Below are 21251 nucleotides of genomic sequence, written 5' to 3' on the forward strand. Positions count from 1 at the left end.
TGCCGCAGCCGGCCGGGCTGGCCTATCTGCGGCCCTGGGACACCCCAAGGCCGCGGCGGCCCCCCTCAAGGCGGACTGAACCGCGTCACAGGGCACCGCGCCGCCAGGAGGGGGCAGTGAAGGGCTCCCGCCACCGCCAGCTCACCCACCGCTACTACGCATGCGCCGCCTCTCCGCGCCCCGGGGGGGGGCGGAGAGAGCGGAAGCGCGCACGCGCAGCTCGCCTTCACCGGAGCAGGGAGGCTCCGCTTTGTGCGCATGCGCGCGGGTTCTTCGCGGCTCTACCGAGAGGGTGGGTGCGTGTCGTCATCTGCGCGCTTGCCGTCTGCGTCCTTCCCTCCCTCCGCCTGGCCCGTCGTGGCAGAGCGCGCAGGCGCCGTGCCCTCCGGTCACGTGCAGGGCAGGTCGCCGGCGGCAGCGCGAGGGGGTTGTTCGGGCTCGCGCTATGGCCGTGAACTACAGCGCAAAGGAGGAGGCGGACGGGCACCCCTCGGGCGGCGTCGGGATGCCGGGGGGCGGCGCGGGGGGCGGCGGCGGCGCCGTGAAGACCCGCAAGCCCGACAACACGGCGTTCAAGCAGCAGCGGCTGCCCGCCTGGCAGCCCATCCTGACCGCGGGCACGGTGCTGCCGGCGTTCTTCATCATCGGCCTCATCTTCATCCCCATCGGCATCGGCATCTTCGTCACCTCCAACAACATCCGCGAGTACGAGGTGCGCCGAGGCGGGCGGTGGGGGCCCGGGCCTGGCTGTGGGTACGTTAGGCCGGGCCCGGCCGGGCGGGAGGTGTTTGGGACGTCTTCCCGATGGCGGTATGCGCCTCCTTGCGAAATCCGCCGCCGTCTCTTCCTGCAGGTGCTCGGCGGGACGTGGAGGTGGCTTCTGTGAGGAGCGGACACCTCGCCCCGGCTGTTCCGGTTCAATTTAACGTCTGTTCTCCTTACCAATCCATCCGTTAATTACGCAAGCAGGCACTGAGCTTATAGGGTATCTGCTTTCCTCACAGAGTGTAGCTTTGCTCGTACTCCTGAGTGAACTTCCAGGGAGCTTAAGGCTGGTATTTAAACAGCACGGCCCAATGCAAGGTTTGTTCTCAGCAGTACAGGAAACATGTATGTGCATCGTCCTTGGGATAGCTTGTGTCAATGAGTTGTGTATCTGTAGATGTTCCAGAGTAATTGTAGTTTGAGGACAGAGCTTTGTGCTGAAATACCTGGTGAAGGTATTGCTATAGTTCTTACGTGTGCTAGTGATTTAATGTTTTAGATGCTCCACAGGAGACCGTGGTGTCTGGATTAAATTTAGCAAAGATCACAGTGTGGCTTTTTATAATTATACGTAGAAAAACTGGATCGTTTACATCTGATGATTAACCACACCACTGCTGGAAAACTGGTTGAGTATTAGCTGAAAACTAAGCTGTACGTCACAGTTAGGTCCATTTGATAACAGAATCATTTAGTGTGGTAAAGAAACAACCCAGATATCTTAGGGACAGCCTTGAAAAGCACATTGACAGCTATGATTAGTTTCAGTTAGCTAATGCGACCAAGATTGATTGTTGGGGGGAGGGAAGTGTTGTTTGATGGACTGCTATATGGGAGAATATGAATTCTTGTGGATCAAATCATCTAGTTAATAAGTGTAAGCTGTCACTTTTGTGTACGTAGTGTTCAAGACAGTGGCTTGGCTGGTGGTATCCATGTGGCAGTGAAGCCCCATTAGCTACGTTAACTAAAGAAGCTCTGGGGCAGGCAATGAATGGTATTATATATTCATATTTCTGTTAAAATGTGAACAATGTTAAACGAATTTAAGGTTCCCTTTCCTACTATATTAAAAACTAAAATTACAGTCAAGGTGAAAAGAAGTGTAAAAACCAAAGCTGGGGTGTATTTTACAGTGTTCAAATATTGTATGTAAGCATATTTTTGAAAAGCAATTGCTTCTTGAGGGTAAGCAGAAGATCTGAAATTTGATACAAGTACCAAGTTGTCCTGGTCATGTAGACTTTTAAACTGCCAGGTTACAGTCATATTTAAAGTAAGTACAATCACATGTTTTTAACAGGATTCTCAAGGGAGAGAAATAAAAAAAATAATCCTTGCTAACAGTGGTTTTTTTTTTTTTTTGTTTGTTTGTTTTTTACATAATTGCATTTAAAATAGCCATTTCTAGTAAAGTGATACAAAGTCTTAGTTTACAAACTAATGTTTGTATGGTAAATACAGTTGGATCAATATATTGCCCTTGTTTTTTCATTATGACTGGCTCTTCCTTTATCTATAAGAACAGGAAATACGTCAGTTTCATGAGTCCAAAACCAAGTGACTTCTTGTGCCTATATTGCTAACATATTATACACTACATATATATTACTGTATACTGCATCTGTGTATGGAATTTTTATACAGCATGTTGCTGAGCATCTCGTTGATGTACTCCTGAAAAGCTCCAGTAGGAGGCAGAAACTGGATGTTCCCACCTAACATGCATTACAAGAATCTGTAGGTGACATAGGAGAGTCACTGATGCTCCGCTATGCAATGGGTTGCATGTGTAAAGCAACAGTAGCAGTTTGTATTTGGAAACCTGTTGGCAGGTGCTGACCTTCCACCTTCCCCCTTTTCTAATTTCAAGGTATTCAAGTTTAGAAAGGGTTTATTTTGTTTGTTATACTGAGTGGGTTCACTCTTGTATCACCCACCTCACATGAAGCTCTCCCAAGCCATACCGTGACTTTTTTGTGAGGACAGGAGGAACAGAGTGCTTGACTTTTGAGAGTATGATCAGACAGTCAGGGTATGCAGGTAAGAATGGGGAAACTTGGGTTCTGTTTTCTGATCCTCATGCATGTTTTGTCAAGTGTTACAATTCAGAAATCCAGAGATTATCATTCTAAAGCCAGCTGAATTTTTGAGGAAAAAGAAAAAAGGCTTTACAGTTGCAGCAATGAAATATAGATTAAGCATTTTAAAGACCAGTGTTTGGGCCCTAAACACCAGTGAGGGATACAGATTAAGACACTACGTCACCTGTATGTTGAGCTATGTCCCTGTTGGTACACTGGATTGTTAGTAACCTCCAAATGTTATTCATAAGTAGCAGTTTGGCTCTGGGAGACAAGACATCTAGAATCTGGGTGCAGTGACTAAGCTCTTTTAAAAATGTAGTTGGGGAGGAAGCAAAGGTATTTACACCTACTTTCTAGACAATAGCATAGTTGTTAAGTGTGTGTCTGTACATAGATATTTGCCTGTAAACTTACTGTATTGGAATTGAATAAGAATTATGCCCCTGAAATACATATTTATGTGCAGTTCAAATCACCCTTTCCTGGAACTAGATATTGTAGCCATCAGGATCTCTGTGAACTGTACTGTTCTTGTGCAGGTGCAAGGACTGAACAGCAAAATGTAGCTTTTTCCATTGATTTCCTTTATAAACTCTCTTGAATTCAAACGTGGAGGATTTCCAACGGCTTAAGTGAATTATAGGGGTTTTGTGCTGTTTTTTCTCCTGCATTTTCTCACTGTTTGAAAAGGCATGAACAGCCATTTTTGTTGTTCTCTCATGAAAATTAGTTCATTTGGGTTGGAAATGAGTATTGCTGTGTAGATGTGTCATTCTGTCCTGTTAAAGGAGAAGGGTGGGAGTTCTGTATTTCCTTTCTTCAGGAAAAAAAAAAAGCCTTTTAATAAGTTTTTGTTTTGTTTTTAGATAAGTTGGCATTTATCACATATTGTTAATATGTGACAAAAATTGAGGAATATCCAGAACATTAACTGTATGGGAAAGAGATCTTTGTGCTGTGACTGCTGCTGTGAAATGTGTAATCGTAGTTAAAAAGCCAGATGGACTTTAAGGCATGAGCAGGAATGAAGAACTGAAAGGAAGCAGATAACTGTTGCATACTTTTTCAGTGTTGAGTGTGGTTCAGGTAGCCCCATCTCAAAAAATGATACAAAACTTAATAGAGGTCCAGAATTACTGGATGCTTTTTATACAAGAAGTTGCCAGAGTAGGATAAATACGTGAAATCTATAAAATTGTAAATGGTTTGGAGAATATATATATGTATATGCAATAGTTATTATATCTATACTGCAAACATATAAATAGACTGAGAAAGCAGCTGCCTGAAAAGCCACTGGTGCTGGATAACTTGGATATACCCAGTGTCCTCAGGTGAAGGGTTGTTGGGAAGGGCTCTTTCTGTGTGAGTTTGTCATACTCAGGGACAGAACGCTGGGTCGGGTGGGTGTCTGCTGTGGACCCCAAAGTCAGTACTTGGTATCTCAAGGTCCTGGTTTTGTTGTCTTGTCAAGAGATGAAGACAGGTACCCCTATCCTTTTAAATAAACACTATCTTGAATGTAACCTGTAAATGTGGATGCAGAAAAAAAAAAAAACACTTGTTGGCAGTTACTGTATGGGAAAGCTCTTGGGTAGCATTGAAGCTGGTTGCAGCGGTTAAAAGTGTGGTTCTGTGTCAGTATACATCAATTTTATGCTCCACAGATTTAGTCAATCATATTTTTAAAACTGAAGTCTTTAGATCTTTTTTTCAATCTTGGAGTATTTGAGTTTGTTCTTGATCTAAAACTTCTCCACACACTGGAGAACTAGCTCAGGAAACAGGTTAAAGTTCTTTTTAAATGAAGTGCTTGCTTAAGCTTATTGTATCAGCAAAAAAAGATGTACTGAGCCTTGAACAAATGAGCTCCGTTGTTGAGAGCAGTGGTGGTGGGTTGGTCTGCTGTAGCTACACAAAGCTGTTCAGGATTGCTGCTCTTTCTAGATCAGCATAAACTCAATACCTTGCTCAGCAGAGGAGGCAGAGATTATGTGGTCCTCTCTCTCTCTGCCAGCTAATAGCTTCTGAAGCTGACTCGTTTGAGCTAGGCTCTTTAGGGTGTCCGTCTCATCTGTCAGAAGTCTGGCAGCAGAACAGATGCTAATAAAGGTGCTGAGGGAAGAGTTGCAGCTTAATAGATACTGAAGACATGGCAGGAAGAGAGACCTTGAAAAAGATCCAGAGGAAAATAAGCTTCAATTGTTCCCTGAACCTTGAAACTGCATGTTTGTTTTTGCTAATGGTAATACTAGGACAGATCATAAATCACTGCAATTCTTGGTGCATTTCACTGCAAGCATAAATTGGGGCAATCAATTTGCATCAGCTTTCCATAAAACTATATAGGTGTTGTAGTTTAAATGATAGTGCTGTTAAAGAGCTTGTTGCCTTAACTTGGTATGTGTTGAAGCGACCTGAGTCTAAATTCTAAATAGAAAGTTCATAATAAATACAGAAATACATATAGGGTAAGCCCACGGCCAGGAATATGTCATGCATACTGCCCAGGTAGCCTGTATGTACAGGCTTCAAATAATAGCTTTTTTTGAACTACACTCTATAAGATTATGTCGTATAAACCAGATTAACAGGCATCTTCTTTCTTGTCCATCTAATATTTTACCATCCCTGGCAAAATAGTATTAGTGTCTTAATCTTCCCTATTTAAGACAGTTCTTGGATATAAAGTGATTTTTTTTGTTTGTTTATGGTTGGTTTTTTTTTGTTTGGTTTGGGTTTTTTTTGCTCTTAGATTGCTAAAAATGGTCAGCAAAGCAAGTTTTCTAATGCAGACTTTTTCTATTAAAATACCTAGACTTTAAAAATTTTAAGCTCTGTGGATACCATGTAGAAGCTCAGATCTGCTTGACATACTGTGTGTGTGTGTGTGTGTGTTTGTGTGTTCGGAAGCATAATGTTGTCTGGAGCATCTGCTGCATGTGTGTTTTGTTTTCCCACAGCAGTGATGGCCTACCTCAGAGTTAAATTTTTTGAGGCTGAAATTGAACGTGTAGGTAGCATCACAAAATCTTTCAGCTTGGAAGGGACCTCTGGAGATCATCAAATAGGCTTGAATGGGCTTTTGGTGTTAGGGTATAAGGTTGCAAAACAACTGGCACACCAATTCATTTTTCTTTCCTTTCCCATTGTAAAGTAATGACTTATTTTTTTCTTTTTTTTTTTTCTGTTACAGATTGACTATACAGGAACAGAGCCTTCCAGTCCCTGCAACAAATGTCTAAATGTGTCCTGGGACAGCACCCCACCTTGTACTTGCACTATCAATTTCACACTGGAACATTCATTTGAGGTATGCTACCCTGTATGCAAAGTGAAATTAGAACAGTTTGTATGGGTTATTTCCTAATTGGTAGGAAAGCTGTATCACTCTTAAGTCTTTTTTTTTTTTTCCTATTTTAAAGGGTTCTTTCTAGTTTTCCTATGAATGTGGATCTGATTTTTGTGTGCCTTTTCAGTAGAATGGCTTGAGATGGATTTTAAGTGCCTCTGTTTATATGGAAATGTGCAACATTCCATTTAATGTTTGTGTTTTACACATTTAGATTTATCATATATGCCATACAGCTGGTGAGTAGATCAGTTATTCCTGCACAATTAACAAAAAATCAATCCAAGAACTGGAAATACTGCAAGTGCTTTTTGAGGAATCCGAGGCACATAATCGGGTACATGTGCTTAACATTGGACAACACTGGTGTTGGGTGCTGCTGAAAACCATTCTGATAATTAATGGCATGTTTAGACTGTTTGACTTCATGATGCCAGCTCATTTTAGGATAGTACTCTTACGTACTCACTGTGGAAAAAGGATTGAGGCTCCTACTTAATGAATGTTGCTGTAAAGTAAACACAGAGTTTAATAGGTTAAAATACAAGCTTTGTGTGAATGATAACCCTATCTTACTTCTTGTAGAGCAATGTATTCATGTATTACGGACTTTCCAACTTCTATCAAAACCATCGTCGTTATGTGAAATCTCGAGATGACAGCCAGCTAAATGGAGATAACAGTTCACTACTTGTAGGTATTCGCGCATGGATATTAGTAAGCAACTAACTTCTGACTGTTGCATAGATGGCCATATAGCAGTATTTGAGGCATTCAGGGTTTTTTTGCATAACAGAAGATCAGCCATAGGGAATTTGTATTTTTTTTACAGAAAAATGTGTGTAACATACTGTAAAATTTCATGTTTGTAATTTCATTATGCAAACAGCAGTGCAGTGCTCCAGTCACTGCTCAAATTTGAATAGTTTTAAGCTGTCTTGCCTTCAGTCAGTAGTATCTGTCTGTATCCATTCTGTCTGAAGTTTCTGCTTTCAGTAGAAAACATCCGGTTGCCCAACAGTTGGTTTGAATATTGCAGCTAAATGCACCCATTCTGTAGACTCTGGTTCAATACTGAATGTCAGCGATATTGGAAATTATCAGTACTGTGCGTTCTGTTCAGGGTGCTGTGTAATGTTTAGGGCCAGACCTTTCCTTTTCCTGATTTTTATGAAGAGTGGAAATACAGCTGCGTTCTTGCTCCAGCAAGAATGATTCTCCCTTTTTACCAGTAAACTTTAAAAAAAGTGGAGTTTCAAGAAGCTGCATGACAGACATGAGGTTGGGAGAGTGAGCTTTTAATGCGGAAAAGTATTTGGCATGCTGTTGGAGTCCTTGCAGCCTTTTGTTTTCTATGTTACGCTTGGTTTCTTTTTATAGTCTTATTTTTCTATAACACTGATGCATACTTAAAACACCCTGCCTTTAATAAGAGAATACTTGAGTACTGCATTTTGGAAAATTGTTTCTATTAAAAGATAAAAGGAAAAAAAATTCTAATAGCTTCCAAGAAAAGCCTTATTTTTAGTATGACCATAATGGGATTCTGACATTATTCATGTTTTATTTAGATTCTATTCCTGTTTGTAAAAGAAAAATCAATCATGCTAACTAGTATTGAATGCTGTAGTATTTGTAAACAGCCTGACTTGTGAAAAGAGTTTTTTGTGGTACACTTAAGATGTGTACATTATAGAGGTACTACAGTAAAGAACAGGTTAGTTGGTTAAACTAGCACAGACTCATCTGCCTTTTTTCATTTTAACTAACTTTCAGAATCCCAGTAAGGAATGTGAGCCTTACCGCACAAATGAGGACAAACCCATTGCTCCTTGTGGAGCTATTGCCAACAGTATGTTTAATGGTATGGTAACACTTTCAAGTTATCACTTAGATGTTTTTGTGATCTAATGTATGTTTTATGTTGTAATGCAAGTTATTTGGAGTAAAGACATGTTGGGCTTTTTTGTTTCGAATCAACAGATTTTCATTCATAGAATTAAATAAATATCTTGTACTGCTATTGCTTTTTCCGAAATTTCCATGGGAACTGATTTAATCTGATAGCACACAAAAGATGGAAATACCTGTTCTGAGAAGCTGTTACTGCTATGAGTAGAAACATAGATAAAATATATGGATAATACACTACTGTCTCAGATAGGTTGGTTCTTATAGAAGAGCTTGTGCTTGTGGCAGGCAGGTAATAAAAGCCTTGTCCACTTCTTTTTGCTTTGCTCTCCTGGAAGTAATACTTTAACTGCCTGTCAGGATCATCTGTCTAATGGAGGTTTCCTCAGCTGGTTTTCTAATTTGATTTTCTCTTTAGATACATTGGAATTGTACCGCATTGATAATGACACAAGGACTCCTATTACTTTGATTAAAAAAGGCATTGCATGGTGGACAGATAAAAATGTAAAGTTCAGGAATCCTACAGGAGATGGAAATAACTTAACTGCGCTTTTCCAAGGTAAAAAAAAAACAAAACAACAAAACAAAACAAAACAAAAAAAACAAAACCCCAAACATTTTAAAAATAACAGAACTCTTCAAACACATTTTGAGTCCAGTGAGTTTTACCTCACTGACAGCATTGTACTGAATTGTGTTAATAAATATTATGGTTCTCTGAAGAAATCCAAGCTAAGGACTGCTCTGCTATCTATAAAGGTTGTCTTTAAATAGTAAAAGCTGCAAATTTCACATGGAAGTGTCAAAGTGTTTTTTATCTCTACTGTAAATTTTCGTTTTTTTTTTTTCCTCCTTGAATACTGAGAGAAGAGCCCAGTATCTGCACTGCTGTTGTGATTTAACTCCAGCTGGCAGCTAATCACCACACAGTTGCTCACTAACAGTGGTGACTCTGCCCAGTGAGATGGGGGGAGAATAGGAAAAGTAAAAGCTTGTAGGTAAAAATCTCAAAATAACACTCCCTCCTCCCCCCCCCCAAACATACCAAAACCTTAGCCCCCACCCCCCAAAAAAACCCAACTATTGAATAGAGAGGAAAATACAAGAAAAACAAGTGATGCAAAAGTAAACAATTGCTTACCTCCAACTGACTCCCAAAGCAATGGCAGCCCCTGCCTACCTCTGTCTGCCCAGTTTTGTTTCTGAACACAATGCCATACGGTGTGTTATATCCCTTTTGGGGTCAACTGTCCTGGCTCTGTCCCCTCCCAACTCCTTTTGCACCCTGAGCCTACTTGCTGTTGTGAGGGAGCAGCAAAGGCCTTGAGGCTGTGTAAGCACTTAGTAAATTAAAAACAGCAATAAATTAAACATCAGCATGTTACCAACCCTGTTGTCATCACAAATCCAAAACACAGCAGGATGCAAGCTACTGTGAAGAAGATCTAACTTTGCTCAAGCCAAAACCAGCACAACTGCAATAATGCTTGGATTTAACTTGAAATCTTGCAGTTTTTTAATCCAACTCCTCATACAGAGATTCCATTTAAATGTTTCTACTACTAGGTTGTGCAAAGTTTTCTAAAACCAACCAACCAATCAAACAAAAATAACAACCCCCAAACCAAACCCCAACACCCAACAAAAACCCAAACCACAAAACTGATTCCTTTTTATGATTAGAAGTGATTGATACATGTCTCATTTGTTAGGTTAAATACAGTTTGGTACATTAAAGTTTTCTTTGGCTACAAATGTCTGAAAATAATCTTCCTTGGGGCTCTAAGGTGTGTGTGTGTGTGTTTATACAGCGTATACAATAATTTCAGGCTTAACATGATGTGGTTTGTTGCTTAGTCATGGCCAAATTGCATGTTACTAATGCAGTGCTACCCTTGGAAAAGCAGATACTTTACCCTAATATAATGTAGAATTGTATTTCCAATAAAATTAGCAAAAGTGTTAGTATGGCATAATCTAAAATATTGTACATAGTTTTATTTGCTGATGGTCCAGGAAGTGGTGGTCAAACTCTTTAACAAGTGAGCAGAGGAGCTGTCATCACAATGGAGAACTATCTCACTAAGTAATGTTTTGGACAAGACAACGCTATATAAATGCGTAGGGAAGGCAAATTTGTTTAAAGAAGTGGACAGTGCTGTCATGAGAGTAAATTAAGCTATTTATTTAAATTAAACTATTTAAGCTGCATATAAAAAGTTCTTAAACAGCCCCAGTGTCTTGAAATAGTACTGAGTTAACCTGTTTATACTGTTCAAAAGCTAGTATGTGTTTTTGTAATACCTGAATGAATTTTGATGAGCCAGTGTGTTACTTAGTCCTGTATTTGAAATACCTCAGTGTTGGTTTGTTGGGGGTTTTTTGTTTCTTTCATCCTAGGCACGACAAAACCTGTAAACTGGCCCAAGCCAGTGTATATGCTGGACTCTGAGCCTGACAACAATGGCTTTATCAATGAAGACTTCATTGTGTGGATGCGTACTGCTGCTCTGCCAACATTTCGCAAGCTGTATCGTCTCATTGAAAGAAAGAACAACTTACAGCCTACCTTACAGGCTGGAAAATACTCTCTGGATATTGCATACAGTATCCTTTGAAAAACTTCTGAAAGTGGCTGAGGGCCTTAGCTGGATTACACATGCATATACTTGTGCAAGTTCAATATGAACTAGCCTCTTTTCTTTTAAAAAATGGTATCGAGCAGTGGTTGAAAACTGGTAGTGAGAATATGGTAGACTATTATTATCTTCTAGTTCTGTGTGAGTTCTTTTAGAATTAGTAGCTTCCTAATGAGAGAGGGAAATCTGATTGCTTGGGTGCTGTAAAGGAATTAAGAGAAGCGTAGGAAAAATGAACAGAGGTAGCTGGTAGGCTAGAAATTTGAGAATTTTACCTTCAAGGTGTCATGACAATGTGTAATCAAGGGCAGACTGACTTTGGAAGTCAGAAAAACGGCAGAGCTATGGATCAGGTGGAGGTTCCTCGTTCTATTTTGGACAAATTAAAGACTAGGTGGGAGCGTGGGGGACCAGCGAAGGGTTGTCATAGTTACCCAGTTCTTAAAATTCAAAAGCACTTAATGATCATTTTTAAATAGCTACTGCAATGTTCTCCTTTGCTGCAAACCTCTGGGGAGTACATATAAAACTGAATGAGCATAAAGAAAAAGTTTGTATAAAAATATATTCAGGAACTAAAATTTAGATTTTCCTCAATTTGGTGAATCTGCTTTCAAAACCCTACATAATTGTGCATTTACTCTTCCCTTAAACAGGGGTAACGTCATCTAACATGGCATTTTTCTTGGAGTAGCTGACAGTGCCCAGATTAGTCTTCACCTAAAACAACAGCTAAATGTATCCTATTTTCACTTCCAATATTCAAAGGCAGCAGTTTATATTTGTAACCTGAGTGAAATGATCCAAGATTTTAATGTACCTGACCACATAAAGCTAGAATTGGAAATGTGCTGCTTGTTTTCCTTAATGTTTTTCAGATTATCCTGTACACAGTTTTGATGGACGAAAAAGAATGATCTTAAGCACCATCTCGTGGATGGGAGGGAAAAATCCCTTTCTGGGAATTGCTTACATCACTGTTGGGTCCATATGCTTCTTCTTAGGAGTTGTATTGTTGATCATCCATCACAAATACGGAAATCGAAACACTAGCGCAGACATTCCCAATTAATCTTGCATTCTGAAAACAAATGTACTGCATGAGCATCAAGGCCAGTCCAGAACGGACCCAGTTTTTGAAAGATAAATGTTTGCTTCTGTCACTTCTTGACTGGGTGCATAATTTTTATCTAAAGCTCCCCTTTCCCACACTGTGGATTAACTCTTGAAAATGATGGGTATACAATTGGCTGTTTTGATTGTATCTCTGCTTGTGTCAGAAACAGCTTTTCTGATACTTGCCTCTAACTGGGCAGGCCACATGATGCATATAGCTCCTGCTCCCTTGATGCATCTGCTGCTTGTTCATGTGCTGCGTAATGTTGACATGATTCAGTGCATTTAGATTGTGTGGAGAAGGACTGTTCTGAGATACTGTAAGTTGAATTTCCAGAATTCAGGTGTCAGTGCTGTTGAAAGAAAGTAAAGTCTTAAATGTTTTTTCAGTTTACTGTCTTGTGTGCATGGGCTCTTATATTTCTTGCTGAGATTTTAATATATTTGTATAAGTTAAGTATTCCCGTGTCCCACGCACCTCTGTTACATTAAATCCTTTAAGAGCTGTGTAAATTTCAGCATCCTAGATTCTTTGTTTATTTACAGTGTATGTGCCTGGCCAGTAAACTAGCATCCTATGAACATACCAGAAAACTTCCTTGTTAATTATTTGTGTGAGTCCCTTTTAAAGATTGTTCTAAATTGGGAAATGCTTGATGCTGGTACAATCTGCTTTTTTCTAATTTTCTTTGCTTTAGGTCATATCTGGTACTAGTTTACCTGTTATGCTTGCTGGTTCTGCTTTTTATAAGCAGGACCAAGCATTAATAAGAATCTAAAATGTCTTTTCTGTTCACAAATTTGAGTGAATCTCTCTTACTGGAGGAGTTTCCTAATTTTCTTGAGGCATATGTATTCTGAGCAGGTGTTGCTGCAAAGGAATTGTCATATACTGTATTTGGAGTGAACACAAGGTTTTTTGCAGTGTTAAGATTCAAAAGTTGAGATGGCAGTAACCTCTTCTGACTGAAATGCAGGTTGAGCTTGCTGTGAATCCTAATTAAAATACAGCAGTTAGAAACACGTGTAGGTTAGTGTCTTAAATTACAGAAGGGTTTGGTTTAAGTTAACTGTAACCTGTAAAATACTACTTTTTGGTGACCTTTTTTTTAGATGATACACAGAAACTGTATATGGTAGAGATCACTTTATATGCAACTAGCTTGATAAAGTATTGAGTATATTAAAAAAAGACCTAATAAATTCTGCAAGCCATTTAATAAGAGATTTTATTTTGTTCTTGAATATACATTTATTTTCATCTGGATGAAAAGACATTCTTTTTGAATTCAGTTTGAGTGAGCTGTATTTCTGAGATTGCGTAATTGTTGCAAGGAGTTTTTATTCATCGTCCAATAGTTTGATCTATGAATACCACTATTAATTTATCAGAAACAGATGACCTTTTTTACTGAATTACTTGTGTAATCTTTTTAAGCTAACAGTTCAAGTGTGCAAGTCTGTACAAACTATGGAACGAGGCAGTGTTTTCCATGTGCCAGCTTTCTGTAGCCCCATGTAATTGTTTGAATAGTACAGTGTGGCAGCACAGGGCTTTCAGGCAGTCAACTTTAAGATATTAAACTATTTTGATTTTTAAACTTTTGTGTTTGTCACTTGAAATGCAAATGTGTTCTGCTTCATTCAGAATCTTTTTTTTCTTTCAAGTTTGAAATGCTGCTTTTTGAGCTGTGCTCAGAATTAAAACCATTTACCCAAACAGCACAAACACAAAACCCCCCAACACCCCAAACTGTACCACATATTGAATATTTGCACAGAACAGCCTTCTAAAGTTCTCACTTCCAAAGTAGGAAAAAACCTCTGAACATCTAAGCCAAGTTTATTCCTGCTCTTTTCTTAACAATGTGGTAAATTTATGGAAGAGGCTGCTTCTAACAGTGTGAAAATGGAAATTTCTGAGGTAGAAAGCTCAGTTGCAAAAAAAATTTTTGTTTGCTTCTTTTGTTGTGTGTTTGTTTTTTTGGTGGGGTTTTTGTTTGTTTTTTGTGGGTCCGGCTTTTTTTGGTTGGTTGGTTGGTTGGTTTGGTTTTTTAGTATTCACTTTTCTTCAGATCAGCACAAGTATTTTCATGTAAAAATATCCTACATTCTAGCTTATGGAATCTGTTCCAGTCATCGTATTGCCTTCTGTGCCTAAATGTGAAGTCTAATCTTGCTTGTCAGTTTCAATTAAGACCAAAGCCCATTATGAAATGGCCTGATAAGCATGTCCTTAGGTGACATGAGTCTCAAATAAGAAACTGCCTTTCCTGTAAGCCTCTCATTCCAAGCATGCTGAGCCTGTGTTTGAAAATAAAGTAATACTGTCCATCATTTGAATTACACAATTTGCTGCTAGAAAGTCTGAAATTGGAAAATTATCTTTCTCATTTCCTGTTGGAAATGAAATAAAGGAATAGAAGTGTAAGTCAATCATTACTAAAGCTCAAAAAGTAAAAGTAAAATTGGAAGTATGTGGAGTTTTTTCTCACTGGACCCTGATTTTGGCTACAGGTGACAGAAACAGTTCAAGCAAACTGGACTTGGGAGTTATGTGCAAGTTTAATTGAATTTGTACCTGAGGATTGTGCCCAGATTTTGTGAATGGTGAGATGTTTTAAGTGGAGTTAGAGGGCCGGGAATATAATTAGTGACCTCACTGATTCTGTTATGAAACTAGGAAAGATTGGACTGTGACATTCGTGGAAGAATCGAAAATACTATTGTTTCTAGGCTTGCCTGGTAAGGCTTGGGTTTATGTGGTTGAAGTTAGTGTTTGCTTCACAACAGATGCTTGTCAGCGTCAGATCTTTGTGCTGTCAGCAAGTTCTCCTAATGCAATTTTAGTGTATTATAAAAATTGGAAAATGCTTATACCAAGATAGAATACAGCGTGTTTTCTCTCTTCATACACAATGTAGCTTTTAACTGGGTTAGCCAATTATTTTGTTTGCAAGAAAATTAAACCAGTGGGCAAGCAAGACTGAGGAGGAGGTGGTTTAAAAAAATGGTCATTTTCAGCTGTTGTGCTGCACCAGGGGCTTCCACTTCCACAGCTGAGTTGAATGTTAGCTGTTTGTGTGATCTCTAGCAGGGTTTACATACCCTTCTATTACTGATTTAAGAGGCGAAACATTTTTTCGTGATAAATGCTTTTTAACATACAGATTAGCAGCCTTGTTTTGAGTCTAGCTTAAACAAAATTGTTTAACAGTGAGTTTTCATTAACAGTTGTATTATTCTGCGATACAATACATGTGCAGGTTACTCTATCCAGTTAGGAAAAAGTCTGAGTTTCCTTCTAATGAAATACCCTCAGCCAGAGGCAGCAGGATGCCATCTCTCTTCCCCTCAAGTTTTCATTGCTTCATAAATTAGCCAACACTGAAGACGCCAGCTGTGCTTTCTCTGAGCAGCCATCTTTTAGCTTTGATTGGCACGTAACCCCAATGCCAAGCTGTAAGTATGGCCTTTCTGGTTGTAAAGTGTATCTTGACAGGCAATAGTACTGAAGCTCAGGTTCAGACCTGTCTGGAAATGGCCCATGCAGCAGAAATTAAGCAATAATCATTTATCTGGGGATTATGATCCTTTCGCCAGTATCTAAATATAACTGTGTATAAAAATGAGAATGCAAATATTATATGTAGTTACAAGAAGAAAGACTGTAAGAGGAATGAATGGAAATCCATCTTGCAGTAGTAGTTATGGATTCTAAGTATTATTCTGTAATAGCACTGGTGAGTGGTTGAAAACTATTTGTTAAATAATGCATCCAATTTCCTCTGTTACAACACATCGTATTTCTCCATGACTGCTTTCTAAATGGTATTTTTAATAATTCCAAGTCAGCTAAGACTATACTTATTAATACTTCATCTTTGCATTTTCACTTTCTTTCTGGGGCAGCCCTTCAGGCTGAGAAGTGCTATGCTTTGAGATACGATCCTTGTTATTTCCATACTAGATTGGGCACTAATTTGCAGTGTTTGTCACATATTATTCATTATGAGGTTTGGCACCAGTGCAAAAACAGTGTAACGCCAAGAACTGAGTGCACTGCAGCTGCCGCAAAGCCAGGAAGCGGTGTTCCTGACAGCACTGTATTTCAGCGTATAGTTAAAAGCATGAGAAGATGCAATTATAGGGCTAGATCTGCAATGCAGGGAAAACCACAGGCTCCTCACAGCGCTTTTCTGAAGGGCAAATGGAGTCTTCCTTCAAAAGTGAATAGGCTTGTGTTTCCTACAAATCTGGTGTTGATTCACTGCAATTATATATTGTAAAGCATGGAAATGAGGTTGGGTTTTCTTTTTTCATTTCTGAAGTACTCGGTGTCCCCGCCACTGAGGGAGTTTAAGGCAGTGAGCAGATACATATTTTAGGGTTCTTTTGTGTGTGTGTGTGTGTGTGTGTGTGTGTGTGTGTGTGTGTGTGTGTGTAGTGGCTGAATGAGGGGTGCCACATCTGTCCCAAGGGTGTAGGACACCCCTGGCTGGGTCAGGCTCTGCCTGGCTCTGTGTCCTGCCTCCATGATGGCCAAAGGGGATGGGTGGCGTGGGAGCCCCTGCGGTACTCTTCTGGGGCACGCATCCAGCCCTCTGGGGGTCTGAAACAGGTAGCAGCTGAGGGATGTTTCTGTCACGGATGTGCCAGTGTGCCCTTTGAAGGCAAGAAGTGGCCACAGGATCCTGCGGCAGCGGTTTGCGCTGTCCTGCGCTGCCGCCCTCCGCCGTTGTTTTACTGGGGGAAGGCTGTCACGGGAGTGCGAGCGGAGCAGCCTTTCTTAGACCAGCCTGGGGAGGGCTCTCGCCAAGCACCTGAGCGGCACCCATGCCCCCCGCTCCATCTCCGCCTACCACCCTCCTTCCCGTCGGAGGACTGACTCGGCTGGCTGAGCGGGGCGGCGCTGCAGGCTCCGCGGAGGCGTTCTGGGCGCGCCGCGGCGGCCTCTATTGTACCATCGGTTTGCGTGTGCGTAGGGACTGCTTCCGCTTCCGCTGCCCTTGCTGCCGGCGGGAGGTGACGGGACCGGGAGGTGACGGGACCAGGAGCCGCGATGTGGCGGAACCTGCTGGTGAGGGTGCCGGGCCGGCGCAGGCCGAACGGCAGAAGGGAAGGGAGGGGATAGCAGCGCAGCGCAGCCCAGCCTGGCGCGGCAGGGCGGGTGGGGAGGGTTATGTGGGGACACGGCTCCATCAGGGGCTGTCGGCGCCCGCCCAGGCAGCGGGACTCGGCTGCCCGGTGACCTGCCTGCCGGGTGCTGCCTCCGGGTGCTGCTGGAGGAGCCTTTCGGGAGAGAGGAGTGGGGGGAATGGGGAGCACGAAGGGAGGAAGTGTTACATTTCGGATCCTGGCCCGCTCGCTCCACCTAGTGCCGAGCTTTGCGTCCTTGAAGGGGTGAGAGTTGAGTCTGGGGCACCCTAAGCCCGTCTCTAAGGAGGTAAGCTTGTATTAGGGTGGGTGACGGGGGGAGGTGCGTTTTTCCCTTAGTGGCAACTGGCATCGCCCGGATGTTTGCGCTGCGGCCGCTTTGGTGGTGGTGGTAATTCTGTGGAGGAGGATCGGTGTTACCAGTGTAGGCTGAAGGAGACTGGGCTGCGAGCAGCTTAAGAGGTACAGCTGGCTCTTGCCTTTGAGACGTGACCTGTTGCGAAAGCAGACTTTGAGCCACCGGGAGGATTACAGATCATTCGGTTTGGTGGCCTGACCCGTGCTTACTAGCACTTGTATGGTCTGCCTATGGAAACAGTTCCTGGCTGAGGACACCGCAGGGTACCTTTAAACTGGGAGAGGGGGGGGATAAGGGGAGAAGTGTCTTCTTCAGCTCTGTGAAGGTGAGCTCCTGTGCTGGCGGCCAGCAGGTGAACTGCAGCTGCGACAGGAGATCCTTGTCTGCGGAGACGTGTCTTAAATACTGTCCCCATCGCTAGAGTCAGACACAGTAAATGGTGCCTAAAACTCAGATCTAAGCGGCAGAGGTCGAGATTTCCTGAAAGAGGATACTAATTATGAAGGTTATGCTGTAGATCCATAAATCTGCTGTATCTTATTGAAAGTAATTTCCCCGAGTTCTCCGTTTTTAGGTAATCAGTCCTTTACATAGTCTGTTGAAAAACTGACTGAATACGGAACTGGGGGGGGGGGGGGGAGGGGTGGTGAAGTTTTGCTTGCTTGTTTGTTTGAGACCTTCTTCCTCTCTCTTCGATTTCTATCTCACCTTTAAAGAAACTGTTTCTACCCAGTTTGAATGTAGGTGAAAAATGACACTGTTTTTAGAAAACTTTTTATCTTTTATTTCAGGGTCTTCGCCATATTTCCCAGAGGACCATAAGCACTGCTTCCCACAGGCAGCTTATAAATAGAGTTCCTGAGAAGCAGAAGCTTTTTCAGGTAGGGAATGAGCACTGATAGTAGGATAATGTTAAAAGAATAACACTGCTTTAGTAGATCATCATTGTGTGTGTTTTGTTTCAAAAGAACTGTTAAGAGTCCTCTTTACATCTGAGAGGTGAGCTTTTGGAATCTGTAGTGTGACTACAGTGCTTGAAAATGGCAGTTATTTCCTACAGAGATGAAGAGTATTTGTAAATCCATACTTCTGACTCTTTAGGTTATTTTACTCTGAAATGATTTGTACCTAAGTTTCTTATGGGCAGTAAGTACTGTACATAAATAAAGACAAAGTACTCTAAAATGAGATGAGATGGGGGAGTATGTCCTAAGAACAAGTAGTGAAAAACAGGGAGAGGACAGAAGTACAATGAAAAGTTAAGCCTGCAATCTTACAGCTATATCCACAGCTCATAGGTGAACCCCAGAATTCTTAATGAGGATGTCATATTATTGTATTTCTCTGTTGTAAAAGCAGTAAAGGTCTTAAGGGATTGGATTCACTTAAAAAAAAATATTGAATCTTTAAATATAACTTCTGAGTTACTCTTTTCCTGATTGATAGGGCCACCTAGTGAGAACCAGTGGTTCTTCAAATGCCAAAGGAGGGGATACTCAAGCATACTCCCAGCTGTGAGCCATAACCTGGAGCAGTAGCTTTGTACTGAGGATAGACTAGACTGGGCTTCAGCGATGTGAAAGGGCTAGAAGCCTCAGTGTAATAGTTTTTGTGTCTTGTTGCTTTCCTTCCAAATGAAGGAGAAAGCCAGTCATGTTGGGACACTGCCTAAGGAGCACAATGTTCATTGCAAGCCAAGAGGTAGTGGGATGTTGATGATGGGAGGTCAGAGGTTCTGTTTCTGCTGGAGGTCTCTTCCTCCTCACATTCCTTTCTTGGACAGCAAGGTGAGCTGGGCTGGCATGCAGGTCACCAGCCTTGAAGGCCGGCTGCAGTTCCAGAGCAGTGCAAACGTGCTTGAGAAGGGTAAAGATCACATAGATCCTTATGTTTAGGCATTTTACTTCATGCAGAGAAGAACATTTTGCTGTATGACAGAGAAATGACAGCAGGTGACAGCAGAAGCTCCTACCCTTGTTGCTCCCTGTAGCAGGGATTGACTAAGCTGGAGGTGGGAAGTTTTTAGGGATGGTGGTTGTATCCTGGCAAGTGGCATCAGAAGTGTTTAGGCATCTGTCAGTCACTGCTTTAGAGATAAATGTACACATCAACTCTACTTCCCTAGTGAGTGATCATCTGGTACCAGAGCGAAAGTTTGGAAGACAAAGCCGAATCTAAATAAGGTGCAGTGTCTTTTGGTTGTTGGACAGATAATTTGGGGAAGTAATTCCTGTGTTGGGTAATTCTTGTTACATGAACATGATGTTGCAAGAACTGTATTTAAATAGTTTCTTTTTGCCCCTTGTTTCCATTAGGAGGATAATGGCCTCCCAGTGCATCTCAAAGGTGGTGTAATGGATAATGTGTTGTATAAAATCACCATGGGTCTCACAGTTGTTGGTAAGGCTAATACTAAAATATTTATGCTACTTTTTCTTTGGTACAATCTCCAACATGACTGGTGTGCCCTCTGTAAATAGTTACGCAAGTCTTTCAGTCTGTTCTTCAGAATATGCAAAATGCATGTAGAGGGGGGAGAAAACAAACTATGTGGTTATCCTAAATATATATATCTGTGCTTTCTCAAGTTCAGCTTTTCAGATGGCTTTTTTTCCCCGACTGATAGTCCTATGGGCTGAATACTCCTTCAGAATTCATGTGTGGTATTACAGAAAACTAGAACTACTTGCAAAGCTTATTCTGAAAGGAGTAAAATGTAATTACAGCGCACACATACACCAGGTTTCTCACTAGCCTAACTTCTTTCAGTGCTGGGCAATACTTGTTATGCTGAGACTTCATGTGCTGTGAAAGCTTGTGGAATATATCCAAGCTGCATGATACTGCATATATTTAACCTTTATGTTGCTTGATAGATAATTTTGTGGTACCCTCTAACTTAAATATGTTGATCTGATAGATTTTCATTTCAGTTGCTTTAAGAATGAGTAACCATTACTTCATGATTGTCTGTGTAGGTTCCACAAATATGCCTCTCCCCCTTTTTTATTTTCCTGTCCTTTATGCAGTCTATGGAGAAGTATTTAAGGATTTATTTTTTTTCCCTAAAACATAAATTGTTCCCCCTACTCCCCCGCCCCCTCCCCCAAAGTAAAAATCATGGAGACCTGGCTATGGAAATTTGTTGTGTCTGAATTCCAGCTGTTTATTGTCAGCATTTCTTTTTGGAAGAAACTGGGAAAAGAAAGCTGACTTGAAAGGAATTCTTTTACCTCTCTGAAGATAACTTTTCTTTGTCTTTTTTTCAGGAACAGTCTATGTTTTTTATGTTCTGACTGTAGCTTCAATGCCCAAGAAGCAGAAATGATTCCAGTTCAAGATGCCTCAGTGGCTAGCATCTCTTCGTCCAATTCCATGTGACTATGATGGGAGCTTATAAGCAGCTGGCTTAAAGCTTGGGATCATAATTTAACTGTAACATGTTAACTGCAATCAATAAAGCAGTTTTACACGGTGGTGTGGTGGTTTGGACTGTATTGTGTGTAAACATCTTTGATCATAGGCTTGCCAAGCTGGTGGAGAGGGCTTTACACTCAAGTTGCTGGGGAAGGCAACCCACCATCCCACTCCTGCCAGTTTGATGCCAGTGCCAGCAGATGCCCAGAGCCTGGAGTGGGATCACAGGTCAGCAGGAGAGCACCTGAAGTGCAGTACAAAGGAATTCCAGTCACTCTGGCCAGTAAGTCAGCTTCATCAGGGACCAGCTTAAATGCCTCTGTGCAAATGCACATAGCATGGAGAGCAAGTGAGAGGCTTTAGAGATGTGCACATGCCTGCAGGGCTATGATCCTGTTGGCACCACAGAGACAGGCTGGGATGGCTCCTGTGATGGGCGTTACAAT

The 21251-nt window shown here is 41.4% G+C and overlaps 2 protein-coding genes across 2 annotated transcripts; both read left to right on the forward strand.

Moving 5' to 3' along the window:
- The first annotated feature begins 353 nt into the window (after positions 1 to 353).
- TMEM30A (transmembrane protein 30A) lies at positions 354 to 13098 on the forward strand. The gene is made up of 7 exons (XM_061460460.1): positions 354 to 712; positions 6049 to 6165; positions 6790 to 6897; positions 7981 to 8068; positions 8534 to 8677; positions 10519 to 10725; positions 11636 to 13098. The coding sequence occupies exons 1-7, from the start codon at positions 446 to 448 to the stop codon at positions 11827 to 11829; spliced, it is 1125 nt and encodes a 374-aa protein (XP_061316444.1). The 5' UTR covers positions 354 to 445; the 3' UTR covers positions 11830 to 13098.
- A 3811-nt stretch (positions 13099 to 16909) lies between these two features.
- On the forward strand, positions 16910 to 20885 carry LOC133272859 (cytochrome c oxidase subunit 7A2, mitochondrial). Its single transcript, XM_061460461.1, has 4 exons — positions 16910 to 16953; positions 18180 to 18269; positions 19704 to 19788; positions 20658 to 20885. The coding sequence occupies exons 1-4, from the start codon at positions 16936 to 16938 to the stop codon at positions 20714 to 20716; spliced, it is 252 nt and encodes an 83-aa protein (XP_061316445.1). The 5' UTR covers positions 16910 to 16935; the 3' UTR covers positions 20717 to 20885.
- Positions 20886 to 21251: the final 366 nt, after the last annotated feature.

The sequence above is a fragment of the Pezoporus flaviventris genome, unplaced genomic scaffold (assembly GCF_033815535.1).
Source record: "Pezoporus flaviventris isolate CSIRO_AGI_PZ_B2104156 unplaced genomic scaffold, CSIRO_AGI_Pfla_v1 ptg000031l, whole genome shotgun sequence".
In the NCBI taxonomy this organism is placed as follows: Eukaryota; Metazoa; Chordata; class Aves; order Psittaciformes; family Psittacidae; genus Pezoporus; species Pezoporus flaviventris.